Source organism: Centropristis striata, chromosome 15, assembly GCF_030273125.1.
Source record: "Centropristis striata isolate RG_2023a ecotype Rhode Island chromosome 15, C.striata_1.0, whole genome shotgun sequence".
Lineage (NCBI taxonomy): Eukaryota > Metazoa > Chordata > Actinopteri > Perciformes > Serranidae > Centropristis > Centropristis striata.
Window position 1 is genome coordinate 33,067,331 of NC_081531.1, and position 18,094 is coordinate 33,085,424.

General features: G+C 35.1%; 1 protein-coding gene across 1 annotated transcript in view; it reads right to left on the reverse strand.

The window, feature by feature from the left end:
- Nucleotides 1–4,734: 4,734 nt before the first annotated feature.
- LOC131987194 (sodium/potassium/calcium exchanger 3-like) overlaps nt 4,735–18,094 on the reverse strand; it is a 37,479-nt gene continuing 24,119 nt past the window's right edge. Inside the window, exons 3-17 of the mRNA XM_059352380.1 lie at nt 17,297–17,373; nt 17,113–17,187; nt 16,438–16,522; nt 15,577–15,680; nt 13,653–13,727; nt 13,539–13,564; nt 11,858–11,911; nt 11,365–11,504; nt 10,581–10,747; nt 9,675–9,912; nt 7,230–7,396; nt 6,751–6,865; nt 6,538–6,650; nt 6,316–6,381; nt 4,735–5,435 (exon numbers count right to left, since the gene is read on the reverse strand). Coding sequence (XP_059208363.1) covers nt 5,325–5,435; nt 6,316–6,381; nt 6,538–6,650; nt 6,751–6,865; nt 7,230–7,396; nt 9,675–9,912; nt 10,581–10,747; nt 11,365–11,504; nt 11,858–11,911; nt 13,539–13,564; nt 13,653–13,727; nt 15,577–15,680; nt 16,438–16,522; nt 17,113–17,187; nt 17,297–17,373 — 1,613 coding nt within the window. The 3' untranslated portion in view covers nt 4,735–5,324. The remainder of the gene's footprint in view (nt 5,436–6,315; nt 6,382–6,537; nt 6,651–6,750; nt 6,866–7,229; nt 7,397–9,674; nt 9,913–10,580; nt 10,748–11,364; nt 11,505–11,857; nt 11,912–13,538; nt 13,565–13,652; nt 13,728–15,576; nt 15,681–16,437; nt 16,523–17,112; nt 17,188–17,296; nt 17,374–18,094) is intronic.

The window sequence follows — 18,094 nt, forward strand, 5'->3', positions numbered from 1 at the left end:
TTTTCATATTATAATTATGCTTTCTGGTCTCGAGCTTTGGGAGGGAAGTGTTCATGACAGCAAGTAATGTTTAAACCAAGATTATAGGTTTGCATAATAGGTGAATTTACTTCGGGTGGACTTTCATTTGGATTGTGATGGAATGTTTTATTGTACGAAATTTGTCTTCAGGAAATAAAATACTAGGCACTATAACCTGCTGATGTTTTTCTTTCTTTCTGTCTTCTTCAATGAGCATTTAAGAAATGACTTATAGGTTGGAAATATACAATATTCAAAATAAATATACTATGAGGTTTTTTTTCATGACGTACCTTACTGTAATTCGGGCCACGGGGCATTCGCACCGAGCACTGGTTCCTGCTCGGGGCAAAGCATACTGTTATACTGTGAATTTTTTCTTCTTCCTCTTCCAGACACAATTTTCGGACAAATTATATATCAAAATGTGCGGTTTGACCCCCATATTAAAAGCGCAGGAAGATTTCTGTAGAAAAGCATATTTAACAGTTTTTCAGATGACTCTAACAAAGCTATTTCTTAATTTTCCTTCACAAAAAACACATGTAGCTGTTCAGGAAGAACTCAGGACCCTCAAAGTGAAGTCGGATCAATGATAGGTATTATGGTTTTGCCAAAAATGCTTTCTGTTCGACTTTTTTTTTTCGTCCAATTTTGTTAATTTTGGACAAACTTTGTTCTAGTATGTATCAACAGACTATAATTGACCCATTTTAAGCATTTTTAGGCGTTTTAAAATGTGACCATTTTTGACAAAAATCGACATACTATAGTATGACTTTTTTTTTGAGGGGGTCATTTTTGCTATTTTTGGACAAAATATACTACTACATGTATCAACAGACTATAATTGACCATTTAAAGCATTTTTAAGCACATTAAGTTATTATGTATTTCAACAGAGTATAATTAAACACATTTTAGGCATTTTTATAAAATGACCTTTTTGACAAAATTGACATACTATAGTATGGCTTTTTTCTTCTTAAAATTTTATACATCCTATAATATGGTGTTTTACTGTATTTTTTGGACATACGATTATATCATATGTATCAACAGACTATAATCAGGCCATTTTTAGGTATTTAAAAAAATTACCCTTTGACAAAACCTTTGGTTTTTTATTTTGAATTGTGTTGTGCATTGTGGTCCAGGAAGTTATGCCAAGGTAGAACTGTTAAATTGTGCTATACATCAATCAATGTTTCTTAAATCTAAGTTAAAGTATGCTAACCTGAAGTTGTAATGAGTTCTTAAAATGTACAGAGGGTCTAAGTTTTTAAATTTAACTCCCTAACTATGTGGCAGTCACGAACCATCGATCCATTCACTACCACTGCTTCGTACAGAAAATAAGTGAAAGAGATGAATTGTTATTGCACTTTTTTTTATTGGTCGAGATACAACAGTCTTCTATGATCCAATACGACCTCTAAACAATAAATTTCAACTCTAAAACATCCTCTACCTCCAATATCACAGCGGAATAAAGTGAATATTTTTTGAAGTACTGGAGTTCAGCTGTTTGCTTTGGTGCTGTTGTGTCTCTCGGCAGCCATGACGAGCGCATTGAGATTATTACTAAATTTGAATACAAGAGATTACAGAAGAGATTCCGAACATTGGAGTGAAAATTTTTAACACATTAACATAACGACCTGCTGCGAATCTTCTCCCGGCAAAACACAATTAGTTACTGATGGACGAGGATGTCTAACAAGGATGGAGACAGGGAGGATATGCAGAGACAGTTTCTACTCCGAGAATGCAAAAAAACAACTGCAAAAAAATAAAATTAACAATTATTTTCACCATCAATTCATATGTAAATTGTCCCAAACAGAAGAGAAACAGAGAAGCAGCAAATCATCACATTGCAGAAGTTGCAGCTGGTGTGAGTTTGACATTTTTGCCTGAAAAATTGATCAATTAAATGGTTAAATAACTTTGAAATAATTGTTTTCAGTACTTCTCTACAAGCAGTACGCACTGTTACAAGGTACCTTACGTATTGAAGTGTAGCTTTTATGTTTGGGACATTCATAAAATAATTATATTTCCTTTTTATTTTTTGCTCCACCTGTTAAACGACAGATCCACTCTCCAAAACTCCCATTAAGATGCATTGATGGGATGTGGTGAAAAATAAAAGTAAATAAAAAATCCTGGCATGACATTTCAGCAAATCTGATCAAATATATTTAAATGCTACTAAACTTTTAAACTATCTAAAAGAAAAAGTATGAATTACAGGTGTAAAAGATCGTTTTAGGGCAATTTAGTACAAAAAGGGAAAGAACAAAGCAGTATTTCTTCAAATTAAAAAAAACAAATTATTCTTACTTAATTTAAACCTGTAAACAGGAGCTTCATGTTCTGTCTTCCCCATGAAATAAGGTTGGCAATGAATCAATACTGAAATAAAAAAGAAAATCTTCGTGCTGAAAAGTTTTTAAGACACGACTGCAACTAAATTAAAAATAAATGGAGTGCCAGTCTGACGTTACAGCCTTCATATTCCACCAAACAAAATATGCATTCACCCTGTTACAATAATTCACAAGTAGGCTTACATTATGTATTTTTCAAAAATATCAAAAACGCCACTAATCTAGTCTCTGTCAGACATTCATTTTTGTAAAACTATGTCAATTATTTAACATTTACAAACAGTAAAAAGTATTGTCAAGTAGACAATAATAATAATAATAATAATAATAATTATACAGCCATTTGAAAAAAAAAAAACATTTCTCAATCCCTTTGGTGGAACATTTGGTCTTGAATTTGTCCAAATTGATGTTTTTTTTCCATATAAAAGGACAAAGAAACAGCAGATTTATATGGATAAAGAATATGCAGCATTATTTGCCATACCACACACACTCAAATACAGTATATGTGAGTATAAGGGCTGTTTCTGTCCTGATCTGGGTAAAAATGTTCCACCAAAGTGAAATAATCTCATAAAATGTACAAGAAACATCGATTGTCGTACCTAAACTTGAAGTTTTACTACTAACCTGCACTCAAAGTCATCAAAGTGTGTGACACTCATAGAAGAACATTATATATTAGATTTCATAGTAATAAGACCTCTAAAAATACTGTAACACTAGGTTAATCTCTTTACGTACATTAAGCTGTACCAATACTTTCTTATAAGTAGCTTGGTAAAATCGTCAAAATATTGTCACAATGATGTGCATTTTCATATTAATATTCTAAAAATTCTAGTGATACATACATGGTGTCCTTCTTCGTAGGACTAAAGTACCTCACCGTCTGTTCAGAGGTTCTTCGCTGTATTCAGTGCTGCCTGCTACATTTGAATGCATGTAAATGTTTTCACACTAATGGTAAAGTCAGCTAGGTTGTACATTCAATACATACAAGGGTGTTCAAACCTAAGGCCCACAATATTAATCTGACCTTCTTTTTTTCATGAACAATAGGTCCAAGCATGGCATGGCAGATTAAAGTATCATTTTATAACATCTGCAGAGAAACGATGGTTCGACCTTTTAACAGTTAGCTGTTCATATAAATAGGTCCAGGCTTAATGAGTTCTTAAACCTGGATGTAAGTTAGCATGTTAGCATCCTGGGGCGTCTCCTCTCAAACTCATTGAGGATTTTGATTGTGTTCAGGCCTGAAATAAGGTCTGTGGTTAGCGCAAGCTTAAAAGACTTTTGAATTTTGTTGTAATGTGAATTTTGGACTTTTTCCTTAAAAAGGTAGTTGCTCACAAGTGGCTAAATGAGACTACAGTGGTTGTCTGGGACATTATATCCCTATCTTACTATGTTGTCTGGCTTGCTTGTATTTTACTGTAGGTCCATGTTTTATTGTCTGTTCTTGTCATGATGCACTGTCTGTCTTATTGTTGTAACTTTTAACCCTGCTGCTGTCTTAGCCAGGCTTCCCCTGAAAAGAGGTCTTTGTGTCTCAGTGGGACCGACCTGGTTAAATAAAGGTTAAATAAAAAAAAAAAATGTCATCATGCCAGACATGGATGGCAACTCTCTCACTAGTCCGATGTATAGCCTCTAATTGTGTTTTTCAGTGCTCTTGCAAACTCTTATAGATTGCAAATTATGTTACTAAACAATTTATTAGGCTACAGAGCTACGGATTCTCTAGCATTCAAACCCCCTGGTTATTCAATTCAATGGTTAGCTTGCCGCTAACAGCTAAGTAACAAAAGCAGATAAAGCGTTCTTATTTTAAAGCATTTTTTCGACACCTGCCTAAAATTTTTGCACATTACTGTAATATATATATTCTTCTTAATAGAAGAATATATATTCTATTAAGAAGAATATATATATATATATATATATATATATATATTCTTCTTAATAGAATATATATATATATATATATATATATATTCTTCTTAATAGAAGAATATATATTCTATTAAGAAGAATAGAAGAATATTAATAGAAGAATATAGTGGGAATAAAGGCAAGTCCAGAAAATGATGATATATGTCTACCTTTTTTTTTTTATTGGATCGTTGATTACTGAATCGATAAACTGATGTATTGTTACTCCCCTAATGCACGACCATACAGATAAGAGGAAAATGTGTTTTTGACTTTGTGGTGAACTGTCCCTTTAAATCCTTCAGGTGACTTTAGTGTTTAGTTTAGTTTTTTTAAATGAACAGAATATCTTTTTAAATTTTTTTTTTTTAACCATTGCCAATACGTACAATATTGAAGACTCCTCACAAACAGAACGCTATATTTAATGTATTATTAGATTTATATGATATTTCATTATAAATCATTTTTGAGTGACTAAATAGTCAACAAACTGACAGTGATCCTGTATTGTTTAATATAATAAATGAATTAAAACAAAGCTGCAATAATGGGAAGAACAAACTACTTTAAATCACTGTAAATCTAAACTTCTAATGGCTTATTGCTTTAATTAAATAGGACACAATTTATTAAAAAAAAAAACTACATATATATATTTATATACTTCCATCTGCCATGTCATTAAATATTTTGGTATGTCACCCAATTTGATACTTTAAAGACTGTTTTCAAACACTGCACTGTACGAAAAGGAGAAAAAATAAACTGTGCTACTGATAAAAGACTTCAGTGTGTATCTGTGTAGTTGCATGTGTAAAGTATCACCCTAGCGGGTCCTACAGGAGGTGCACAGAAACTCTCACAAGGAAACACAACAACGCTGTCACTCTTTTTTTTGGCTTCAGGAAAGAGGACGTGTGGTAAGAAAGTAGGTAAGCATCATGTTGACCTTTGACCTTTAAGGCCTCACATCCGTCCAAAGAAGATGGAGCAGAGCAGGAAGATGGCATAGAGAAACAACAGACCCAGACCCAGCCTGCGATCCAGCCTCCAGCGGTTCAGATGAACACTGGTCACCTAAAAGCAGAGACACAGCTTTTCTATAATGGTATTGTTGTATTAGATAAGATAAATACATTTATACATAAGAAAAGTAAATCAATAATAGGGAAGAAAATAGGAAAATCAATGAATAACTTAATTAATCACATTAACTAATAATACATAAATAGAAAGATAAATAAAATTAAAAGGGGCAATTAAAAAATGTAATTAAATTAATATATATATAGCAGTGAGGAGGAGAGAAAATATTCACTGGAATACTGTATTTAAAATGTATTTTTAAGCACTTTATTTCTGAAATTTTGAACTTTTTCAACATGAAAAACAAACAAACAAACATAAATCATAATTATTTTGGGCAATATTGCAATGTTAATGTAATTTTTAACAGTCATTTTTAACATATAAACACACATTAAAATGGTAAAGTTAGTGTACTTCCATAACCTTCTGAAAACTACTAAACATGCATACAAATATATAAAATATATAAAAATAAATTACTTCAAGTATTTTATAGTGCACCGCAACAACAAACATACATGTATCTTTTTGCAAGCCGTATTTAACATATTCCAGTCAGAAAACTTTCTTGTGCAACAAGCTGTAAACAGCAGTGAAAAGAAAACTGCATGGTGAAAATATAAGACCTCTAAAAAGAGGATTTTAATTATTTTTTTATAGAATTTAAGGCCTCCAATATAAATCAAATTATTTCAGAAGCTATTTCTATTCTTGCCTGTTCACACTGAACTAGTGGCCTGGGAGATAAAGGTCTTAAATGACAAAAGGTCTTTTTCACCCAGTGACAGTTCAGGGTGTCTTAAACTGAATTAAAATCCACCTCTACTGATTTATTTTCCAGACTGACAGATATTAAAACGTTCCTCACCGTCAGAAACACAGATGCCAGCAGCAGGACGACAGAATACACCAGTCCTTTATTATTTATGGAGACCTGCAGGTGGGAAAAGAGGAGATTTCATTATTTTCTGACGATCTAACAGAAGTAAGAACCCAAAATCTCATTTTTATAGCTCTCTCACACACATGCAGACATCAGTAAACCACAGACTGAAGGCAAAGAGATTGTAGGTAGATAAAGTGTGCATACTGATGATCCATGGTCCACCACAAGGGTACGCAAAGCCCAGGGAAAACCCAAACCCAGCAGGATATCAAAGATATTGCTGCCTATGGAGTTAGACACCGCCATGTCCCCCATGCCTGAAAAGAGACAGGAAAAGTGACAGCGAGGTGAAGCACTTGCACCACAAAGATAGAACAAGAAAAAAAAGCTTGGGAGATTCAGAATAACGAGGTTTACCTTGTCGAGCTACAATCAGACTTGCCATGCAGTCCGGCACGCTGGTCCCTGCTGCTAGGAAGGTTATTCCCATGATGTAGTCTGGGATGTCTAGTGTGTAGCTGATGATAGTGACCTGATGGAAACATCAGTCAAAGTCAAAGTCAAATTTATTTATATAGCGCATTTACAGACGGCTGAGCCGCACCAAAGTGCTTCACATAAAAGTGCAAAAAGTGCAATAAAATAGAGAATTGACAAAAGTAAAAAGAAACAAAACAAACAAAAAAAAAAACTTTAGTTGTAGGCAAGAGAAAAGAGGTGGAAAGGGGGAATTAATAAAAAGATAATTAAGTTAATTAAAAGGAAAAATTAATTTAAAAAAGTACATTTAAATGGATATCCATTTATATCACAATGTATCACTTCATGCCTATTTATTTTTGATAATATTTTGTTTCTATTGTCTGTCTTCACTGCATTAAATTGTGCCTCCTTACCATCCACACCATGAGGTAGGAGAAGATGGCGATCCACAGGGTGGAGGCCACAAAGGTGACCATGAACCAGCGGTGCCAGCGTGGCAGAATACAGTTAGGCACAGTGCAGTAGAGCAGGAGGCCCAGAGGCCAAGTAATCACCCACTTCACCCGCGCACAGCAGCTACCTGCAGGAACACAGACAGGAGGGAAAAATGTTAGTCAAGACAATCAACTACTTCAAGGACTCAACCAGGGACTAGCTACATGCATAACAAAAAACAATAAAACATAAAAAAACAAATACTTTGCTATGCTATTAATATTATTACTGTTATTATTATTATATATACTGTTGCTGCCATTACTATTATTACTATATACTGTAATATACTACTATTATTATTATACCGGCCTTATTTATTTATTATTATTATTATTATTACTACTATTATTATTATATATCATATTATTTTACTTATTATTACTTTATTTATATTTTTCATTTTATTTTTATATTGTTATCTATTATTACATATTATATTTTATATATATTATATACTGTACTATTATTATTATTATATACTGTCTAGTCACTATAGCATTGTTGCCATCATTTCACCAGTTTAATTATTACCATCATCTGCCAACCATCCTACCAACTGATGTTCTTCTTTTTAACTTCTTAAGTGTTCTTGTTCTTGTTCTATTCTGTGTTTTTTTTTTCTATTGTTGTTTTTATTTATGCTACCTCAGTATTTTATTCTATTGTATTTTATTGTACTGGAATACCGGACTGCTGTGACAACCGAATTTCCCTTCGGGGATGAATAAAGTAATCAATCTATCTATCTATCTAAATACTTGCAGGTTAAAGTTTGAGGGCTTTTATGCTCTATTACATTTTACTCCGTTATTTCACTGTAATATAAAAGTCCTGCAGCTCTATGGAATCAGCACAATCATGGCTAGAAGTGGGAACAATTAAAAAAAATGTATTTTTTGCTTAATAGCATAGTTATTGGAAACTTGGCGTAATTTAAACTAACTGTATCATATCCAAAAATAAATATAAACATTTTGTTTTGTCATAAACATCCATGCAAAATACAATTAAAAAACATTTCAACAGATTTATTTGTAAGTCAAACTTGATCAAGTTTTATTATTGGTTGTTAATGAACAATCAATTCTTTCAAACAACAAAAATATGAATGTTGAGTTAAATATTACTTAGTCAAGATTATGCTAAAATACATTTTCCCCAACTATATTTAATTTCCCTGTTAAGGGCCAATGTTTGATTGTATAAATTCCTGGTTTATTCTCATACATTCCTGTTAATTCCCATGTAATTCTTTTGCAACCCCAGTCCTCAGTTCAGTCAGGAAGCAGACAGGAATGAAGGCATGATGACTGTGTGGTCTTAGATAACTCTTTTAGCTCCACAGCAGGACATTTGCAGTGTTACAGCAGGAAAGCTGACAATGAAATAACAAAAAACATCAAATACATTTTTTTGCTTAATAGCACAGTTATAATGCCAAAAAAAAGGAAAAAGGAAAAAGAAATCGGTAACACTTTACTTGAAGGTATCGTCATAATAGTGACATGATACTGTCATAACTGTGACATGACACCATCATAAACGTGTCATAAACATTATGTCAATGTCATAAACGTTTATGACTGCTGTCATTAAGTGTCATTCGGTTTTTGTCATGACAAGTTGACATTCCTTGGGTTGTCTTGATTATGACAACTTGACTTTAATCAAAGTGACATTACCACAAAATGTCTTTGTCATGGCAACTTGACATAAACAAAATATGTTTCTATATTTGTGTTTATGGCAAGTTGGCATAATGATTATTATAATTAGATGTGCAAGGTTACAGACCAATTCTAGCACTTGGTCATAGATGTTTGACAGAATACCGACAAGATACCAAAAACTGCTAGAATTGGTCTGTAACCTTGCACATCTAATTATAGTAATCATTATGCCAACTTGCCATAAACACAAATATAGAAACATATTTTGTTTATGTCAAGTTGCCATGACAAAGACATTTTGTGGTAATGTCACTTTGATTAAAGTCAAGTTGTCATAATCAAGACAACCCAAGGAATGTCAACTTGTCATGACAAAAACCGAATGACACTTAATGACAGCAGTCATAAACGTTTATGACATTGACATAATATTTATGACACGTTTATGATGGTGTCATGTCACTATTATGACGATACCTTCAAGTAAAGTGTTACCAAGAAATCTATATATACAAGTCTATACGAGTCACCCATGGCTTCACAGTTGCACTGAGAAGTGCTGATTGTATGTTTTATTACAGAATCTTCTTGATTCTGTAAATGGACCGTCTGTAATTTTACATTAGCACCGATATTCCTTTAAACCCAGCAGCTTGTGGGGTTAAACAGTTCAGGCTGGATCTTCCTCACCTGGTATGCGCACAGGACTGAAAATCCCATCATCATCCTCCTCTTCCTCTTCTGCCTGGCCCACCTTGGCGCCTGGCTTGTCCCCTGACTCTGCGTCTCCCGTACCGGGTCTCCTGCCTCCGTTCTCCAGACTGCAGGAGCCCGACCTCTTCAGGCTGTTGCTGGTGGATCCCCCTCGAGACCCGGGGCCGGCCTCTCCGTCCCGCTGGTTCTTCGAACTCTGGATCAGCCTCTGTCTCTGTGAGAGGAGATGAGGAAGTGTTTTGTTGTTGAGCTCAGAGAAGATTGTGTTATAATGTGCAATATACACTACCGGTCAAAAGTTTTAGAACACACCAACTTTTCCAGAATTTAATTGAAAATTATGCAGTTTAATATCTCAGTGTACTCTGAAATTAATGCACATTTACAACATTTAAAATTTTTTATTGAGCATGATAGTGTTTTGAAAGTAAAAAAAAGATTCAAAATCACATTTTATGTTGGACTAAAGGACTAAAAAAAGACACAAAATGACAAAAAAAAGACACAAAATGACAAACAAAGACCAAAAGACACAAAATGACTAAAAAAAGACACAAAATGACCAAAAAAAGACACAAAATGACTTACAAAGACATGAAAATAATTCAAAAATGGACAAAATAGCCCAAGACTCAATAGAGTTAAGTTGTTAACCCATTTCTTGTTCCCTGAAAAAGGCCTACTTGTATAATTCTGAAATGTACATTATTTTTCAGTTTTGGTTAACCTTACCTTTTTTTATTTACCTCTGGCAGTTCACCACTTACCTTTGTACCCTTTCAAGCTGTTCATTTGACTTGAACTGGTTGAATTTCAATAAAAAAACTGGAAAAGTTGGGGTGTTCTAAAACTTTTGACCAGTAGTGTATATGCATGAAATACCTCGCTGATGAGCATGCGTCCTGCCATGGAGAGCCTGGTGCGGGGGGAGAAGTGTGGGGTGATCATGATACGCAGGCCAGCGTCGGAGAAGGACAGTTTGTGGGGGTTGAGGATGAAAAGCTCATCCACCATGATGACTGGAGGAGCCTCCTGACTGTTTCCTTGACCTGTGAAAACATTGTAGATTCATAGATTAACCCTTTATCAGGCAAAGAACTATATTTGGTCACTTCAGGTAATATTTTGAGAAAAAAGTTGCAAATTTACTAAATTAAAGTGGCAAATCTACAAGAAAAAAAGTGGCAGATTTAAGAGATTTAAAGTGGCAAATCTGCGCAAAAAAATTTGCAGATTTAAGAGAAAAAAGTGAGAAAAAAGCTACTTTTTTTCTCCCAGATTCACCACTTTAACCCTTAATAGGACACTCATTGAAATACTTGCAAATTCCAAATTTCAACCCTAGTGAATATTGGAGGATATTACATACAGCCAGAATGTGTTAAAAAAAACAAACATATGAAAATAATATTTTGAGAAAAAAGTAAGGGATTAAAGTGTCAAACTACGAGAAAAAATGCGCAGATTTATGAGATTTAAAGTGTTGAATCTTTTTTCACGTAAATCTGCGACTTTTTTCGCACAGATTTGCCACTTTAAATCTAGTAAATTTGCAACTTTTTTCTCTAAATATTACCTGAATTTACCAAATAAAGTTCTTTGCCTGATAAAGGGTTAAACAACATTTCTTTTATACATGACACAGATTCTTCAAACATCTTCTGACCTTTGTTGAGAAGCACCATGGAGGTGTTGCAAGCTGAAGCATCTTCTCCCATCTTGTCCTCCCTGTTCTCTGATCCAAAGCAGCACGGCCGGGAGGTCCTGAGCTGACGCGTCGCAAACGCCAGAAGTTGGGAGTTGAACCTGCAACCAAAAACAAAACATACTGTTTGCTTACATCCATATACTAATATACCATAAATACAGTTTGTCCTAAGTAGCGTTGCAAAAGGGTGGAACATTTCTGGTAGATTGAATTGAATTGAATTTTTCTTGATATTTACCAGATAAATATCAAGAAAAATTCCATAGTAAGTTAAGCTGTGGAATTTTGGAAATATTCCAAAACAGAAATTTTAAACAGGAATTATGAACATTTATGGGAATTTATGGGAATTAACTGGAAACTTGGGGTAATTTAAACTGGCCGAATAGTTGAATTCACAGTATTGCACACAAATATTGATATTGCTTTTATTTTATCTTGGTAAACTTACTTCATAATTATAATGTAGATTCCATACATGGTCATGAGGAGCAAGGACTCCCACCTGCAGAACAAATCAATACATTCAGGTTAGTCTTGTAAATAAAAGTTGCACTTCAGTGTTATTTAATTCTACTGTAAAGGCAGTCCATTAACCCGACATCTCCCTACATCTTTTCCCCTCATAGTCCTGTCCCCCAGCGACCCTTATCCCTTTTCCTTCAAGCCTACTTTCCTCCAGCCCCTCGGCCCTCCCCTCCCTCGTTACTCCTGAAAACACTTGAGCTGCAGACTCGTATCTCAGATATGCGGTGCATGCAGTGATTTGGCAAAGAGAGCCGAGACACAAATCTGACAAAGTGTATTTAGAAGAAGAGTGGTGAGGTGAAATACAGCAGGAGAGCTTTGGCTCGGCACACTACGATTCAATATACAGCCTGCCGTATATCACTGATGAATCCCCTGCTGCAACCCACATTAAAGTCATGAATACATCTGCTCCTTCATTTAAAACACTGACACGTACAACAATAAAGAGCTGCTTTTTTTCTGTGTGTTTTTTTTTACAAGGGCCGCAGGTTGACAGAACAGAAAACATTTAGGGCGGGCAGCTAAGAAGCTCAGAACGCTCCGAGAGCACTGAATGAGCCTGTTGAAAAGGAAAAAGCTGCACAGAAGAAATCAATCCACCAGCTAAGCCTCAAATCACTGATCATGTGTGTGACGACAGAAACCTCCTCCACACAAATGAATCGATGAAAAGAAGCTTTAGTGCAAATTTCATATCGAGCTTCATCCCCCCTGCTGCTTCTGAAATGAGCCGACTGCAAACACATATTTAAAAAGTTGTGTTGCCTCGGAGTGTGAATCAGGAGCCAAATCGATTTAACACAATCACTGATTGTTGAACCTGTTGACTCCCTCATCTTCATGATTATAATGACAGTCATTTTGTGGGAGAGAGGTAGTTGACACCAATCAGAGTGGGGCAGGGGATGCATTTGCATATTTGTGGCATTAACACAGATATCTAGTGTAGGAGTGCGTCTACGTCAGGGTTGTCAAACTCAAATACACAATGGGCCAAAATTTAAAACTTGAATAAAATCGCGGGCCAACATTGAACAAATAAACCTTTTAATATATACCAAACATGTTTTGCTTTAACATTGAATATGGAACCAGCAACGCTTATAAACATACAATATATAACTAAATAGTGCAGACATGCAAAATCAAATTTCAAATAAAAAACACATCAATGTCATTCATTTATTAAATAAAAAATAAATAAAAATCGTATGCCTCTTTTCTATTTGCATCCTTCTGATTTAAATATCAAAATAAACTTTTTCAACAGGTTAATAAATTCTGCATTTCTTTTCGGGAATTTTTGGGAAGGGGTAGCTGGGAGACAGCTCTAGCTTGAGGTTGCTATGACGACTGTCACAGGGGAGCGTTTCTGGGTCCTGTCCTGATTGACGCGCCAAAACAACAGCAGGGCATTGTGGGATTTGTAGTATTATCTGTAAATGCGCCGTATAATACCAGTGGGTCAGCTTTTATAGTACAATAATTATATAATAATTTGGTATTGCTTCGCGGGCCAAATAAAATTACACTTTGGCCCGCGGGCCAGAGTTTGACACCCCTGGTCTACGTGATCGTATGAAAATTGAAACAGAACTCACCAGACAACAGTTTCATCGTAGATAACCTGAAGAGAGGAAAAATAGATTCTTCAAAACAGAATGTGGAGGTGTGAAAGATTCACAGACAATAATTAAATTGCAACAAAAGCTCACCATGATGAGAGTCAGTACAGTGAGGATGTAGTAGGAGGAATCTCTAAAAAGGGACCACCACGTCAGGACCACCGTCTGCGGGAGAAAAAAGGCAGAAATCAGAAATGCCACGAGGCCTCCAAACATTAGTCTACACTACCGGTCAAAAGTTTTAGAACACCCCAATTTTTCCAGTCTTATATTGAAATTCAAGCAGTTTAAGTCAAATGAACAGCTTGAAAGGGTACAGAGGTAAGTGGTGAACTGCCAGAGGTAAATAAAAAAAGGTAAGCTTAACCAAAACTGAAAAATAATGTACATTTCAGAATTATACAAGTAGGCCTTTTTCAGGGAACAAGAAATGGGTTAACAACTTAACTCTATGGAGTCTTGGGCTATTTTGTCCATTTTTGAATTCTTTTCATGTCTTTGTAAGTCATTTTGTGTCTTTTTTTTAGTCATTTTGTGTCTTTTGGTGTCTTTTTGTCATTTTGTGTCTTTTTTTAGTCCTTTAGTCCAACATAAAATGTGATTTTGAATCTTTTTTTTACTTTCAAAACACTATCATGCTCAATAAAGAATTTTAAATGTTGCATTAATGTGCATTAATTTCACACTGAGATGTACACATGTACACTGAGACATTAAACTGCATAATTTTCAATTAAATTCTGTAAAAGTTGGTGTGTTCTAAAACTTTTGACCAGTAGTGTATCTAAAAACTCCAATAGCAAGGGCTTTACTTTGAAGCCTTTCATGCACAGAACAGGAGTTGAACAACATTTTAAAGAACTATAAGAAAACATTTATAATAGAATAGAATATCTTTTCTTGTCATTATGCAATGCATAATGAAATTAAGTGCAATACTCAGTGCAGGAGTACAAAATATGTACTATGTAAAAACACATAGTATAAAACATCATTTATATTCTATTTCTACATAGTTAGAATGTAAGAGACAGTCCAACTGCTGGAGGTGTGTGAAAAGTACTGGTACACTTTTGCTGCATTTTGAAACAAAATTTTGAACTGAGCCATGTTGGTTTTGAAAAAGCTGACTCTTCAGAATGAAACAGATCATTTTTCAAAATGCTGTGGTCCTGCCGTGCACAAACGTTCTTGTCAGCTATACACAAGAACATCAAACTAATTCTTAAATCAGACATCCCATTTGTTTTAAAGCCTCCCTATAGAAAAGGTGGACTGGGTCCCTCGTGCTGGAGAGAAAGCCAGGCTGTGGTTTTCCTAATTGGGTATTGTGGAGGCACACATTGGCCTCTCTTTTAGACTCATCAACCAAGTGGAGAAATATTCGCTAAGTGTGAAATAACGGACCCAACTTCACGTTTTAGTTTCTATAGATTTTACTTACTACTCTGTCAATGCACCCAAGCATGAATCAGACTTGTGCAACTCCACAATTCTCTTCCTGATATCTTGGTTGATTTCTTTTGACTTTCCCGTGATGTTACACAAAGAAGCAGTGTGTTTCAGGTGTGCCTTAAAATACATCCACAGGTGTGTCTCGAATTAACTCAAATGTTGTCAATAAACCTATCAGAAGCTTCCAAAGACATGACAGCATCATCTGGGCTTTCCCAAATTGTTCCAAGGCATAATAATGTTAGTGTATGTAAACTTCTGACTTTGAAGAAAGCAATAAAAAATTGTCTAAAAAAATCCTTCTCTCATTATTCTGGCATTTAGCAAATAGAAATAATTTTGGTAATCCTAACGGACCTAAAACAGGAAAAGTGATTGTCTGATTTCATGTCAGACAGTGAGAAAAAAAGCATATGTGTCTTTTTATATAGTGTATGTAAACTTCTGGTTTCAACTGTATGTCATTTTGCTTTGTTCATATAAAACAATAATAATTGTTGACCACAAAAAAAAAAAAGGAACGAGAAAAGAAATGTCAGTGTTTGTTAGTTCTGCCCACCTGGCCCGCAAAGATCCCACTCAGGCCGATGATGACCAGGATGTTGAAGACGGCAGAGCCAACGATGGTGCCGACTCCGACGTCTCCTTTGGTGATGAAGACACCTGAGGGTGGGGGACACAGAGGGGGACAGAGGGGGAGTGACGTGTGTGCATCTGGTATCTGGCTTTGTTTGGTTTTTAGATTAGATGAAATCCCTGCAGTCTGTCATCTCCTATTGCTTCCGTAGGCAGAGAACAGCACGCCATGCAGCTTTATATTTGGAGTTCATTAGTCACTAATCTCTAAGAAAATACCTAAAAATAAGGAACATCCCTTTTGAGGTTTTGAATTAGACTTTGCTGACATCTGCTGGATGGGTTTGATACTGCAGATTTACATTTAGTCATTTAGCAGATGTTTTTATCCAAAGCGACTTACAGAAAAAGGGAAACAATCAGATGATACAGATGCAGATGCCGTGAAAACTATTAAAAATGAGTAAAAATGTATTTTGGACCCAGGGTTTTTTATTTTAAGGCTGTACCAAAATAATTGAATTAATTGAATAATTAATAACATATATGGGAAAGCTCGCAATCTGGATAATCTGAGCCCAATCTTGTAAAGATAAAGAATACCTCAATACATATTTGTTTTTAATTGAACGGCTTTGTGTCTGAGAAGCTGTTCTTTTTTACTATCATGATTTTGTGTTTTAGAGTATGTTTTGGCTGGCAAGGCACTCATTTGTTTGTTTGTTTGTTGTTGATGTATCCCGTATATAAAAGTATAAGAAAATCCTAATAAATACATTGTTGAAAAAACAATAACTTCATAATTTTATAACTGTTTCTGGTAATGATTAACTGAGCTACCAACCAATGAGAGAGGTGAAAAGCTCGGGAGCAGAGCTTCCTGCAGCCATGAACGTCGCTCCGGCCACATCTTCACTGAGCTGCAGGTTCTGAGTTATAACAACAAAACAAAAAACAGCTCAGTATTCAACCTGGTCTCACAGAAATCCGTGAAATAGCCACGGATTTCGCTTAACACAAAATCCGTGGAATAGCCACGGAATCGCTCAAATTTCCGTGAAACTGACACGGATTTCGCTACAATGCAAGTTAATGACAGTCATATCCCGTGGCTATTCCAACATACAAAGTGATTATGTACATTCACTGAGTGAATATTTAGAAAATAAAACATATTTCTCGCTAGAAATGTGATCAAAATCCATTTTTATGCAGAAACTAAGTCAAAATATAGATTTTTCACTAAAAATGACAGAACTGTCCGCCATGTTTTTTGTTCTGACCGCTGACCTTGGAACAAACCAATAGCCACGGGATATGACTGTCATTAACTTGCATTGTAGCGAAATCCGTGTCAGTTTCACAGAAATTTGAGAGATTCCGTGGCTATTCCATGGATTTTGAGTTAAGCGGAATCCGTGGCTATTTCACGGATTTCTGTGAGACCAGGTTGCAGTATTACATGAGAACAATCAATTTAGGAATTATATCTGAAGGTTGTGTGGTGCTGTTTGCTCACCTCAGATATTTTCTCGAGGGAAGGGACAAAGTAGTCATCACAGACGATGGCCAGAGCGTAGAACATGTAGATGGCCTGGACAGTGAAGAAGAGTGTGGATAAGAAAGGGGAGGGACACATGCATACCCTACGTATGTGCTGGCTTCTACATATGCACATTTCAGGTGATATATGAAATACTCACACAAAGTGCATGCAGACACACAGCCCCCTTCTTCCTCTGCTCCTTGGTAAAAATGTCTTCTGGGAACTCGTGGATGGCTGCAGGGGGGGAGACATGATGACATACACTACCGGTCAAAAGTTTTAGAACACCCCAATTTTTCCAGTTTTTTATTGAAATTCAAGCAGTTCAAGTCAATTGAACAGCTTGAAAGTGTACAAAGGTAAGTGGTGAACTGCCAGAGGTAAATAAAAAAAGGTAAGCTTAACCAAAACTGAAAAATAATGTACATTTCAGAATTATACAAGTAGGCCTAAGAAATGGGTTAACAACTTCACTCTATGGAGTCTTGGGCTATTTTGTCCATTTTTGAATTCTTTTCATGTCTTTGTAAGTCATTTTTTGTCTTTTTTTGGTCATTTTGTGTCTTTTTTTAGTCATTTTGTGTCTTTTGGTGTCTTTTTTGTCATTTTGTGTCTTTTTTTGGTCATTTTGTATCTTTTTTTAGTAATTTTGTGTCTTTTGGTGTCTTTTTTTGGTCATTTTGTGTCTTTTTTTGGTCATTTTGTGTCTTTTTTTAGTCCTTTAGTCCAACATAAAATGTGATTTTGAATCTTTTTTTTTACTTTCAAAGCATTATCATGCTCATTCAAGAATTTTAAATGTTGCAAATGTGCATTCATTTCAGAGTACACTGAGGCATAATTTTAAATTAAATTCTGGAAAAGTTGGTGTGTTCTAAAACTTTTGACCAGTAGTGTACATACAGTTAATTTAAATTTCCACTCAAAAACATCTGTATTCTGCAAGCTGGGAATA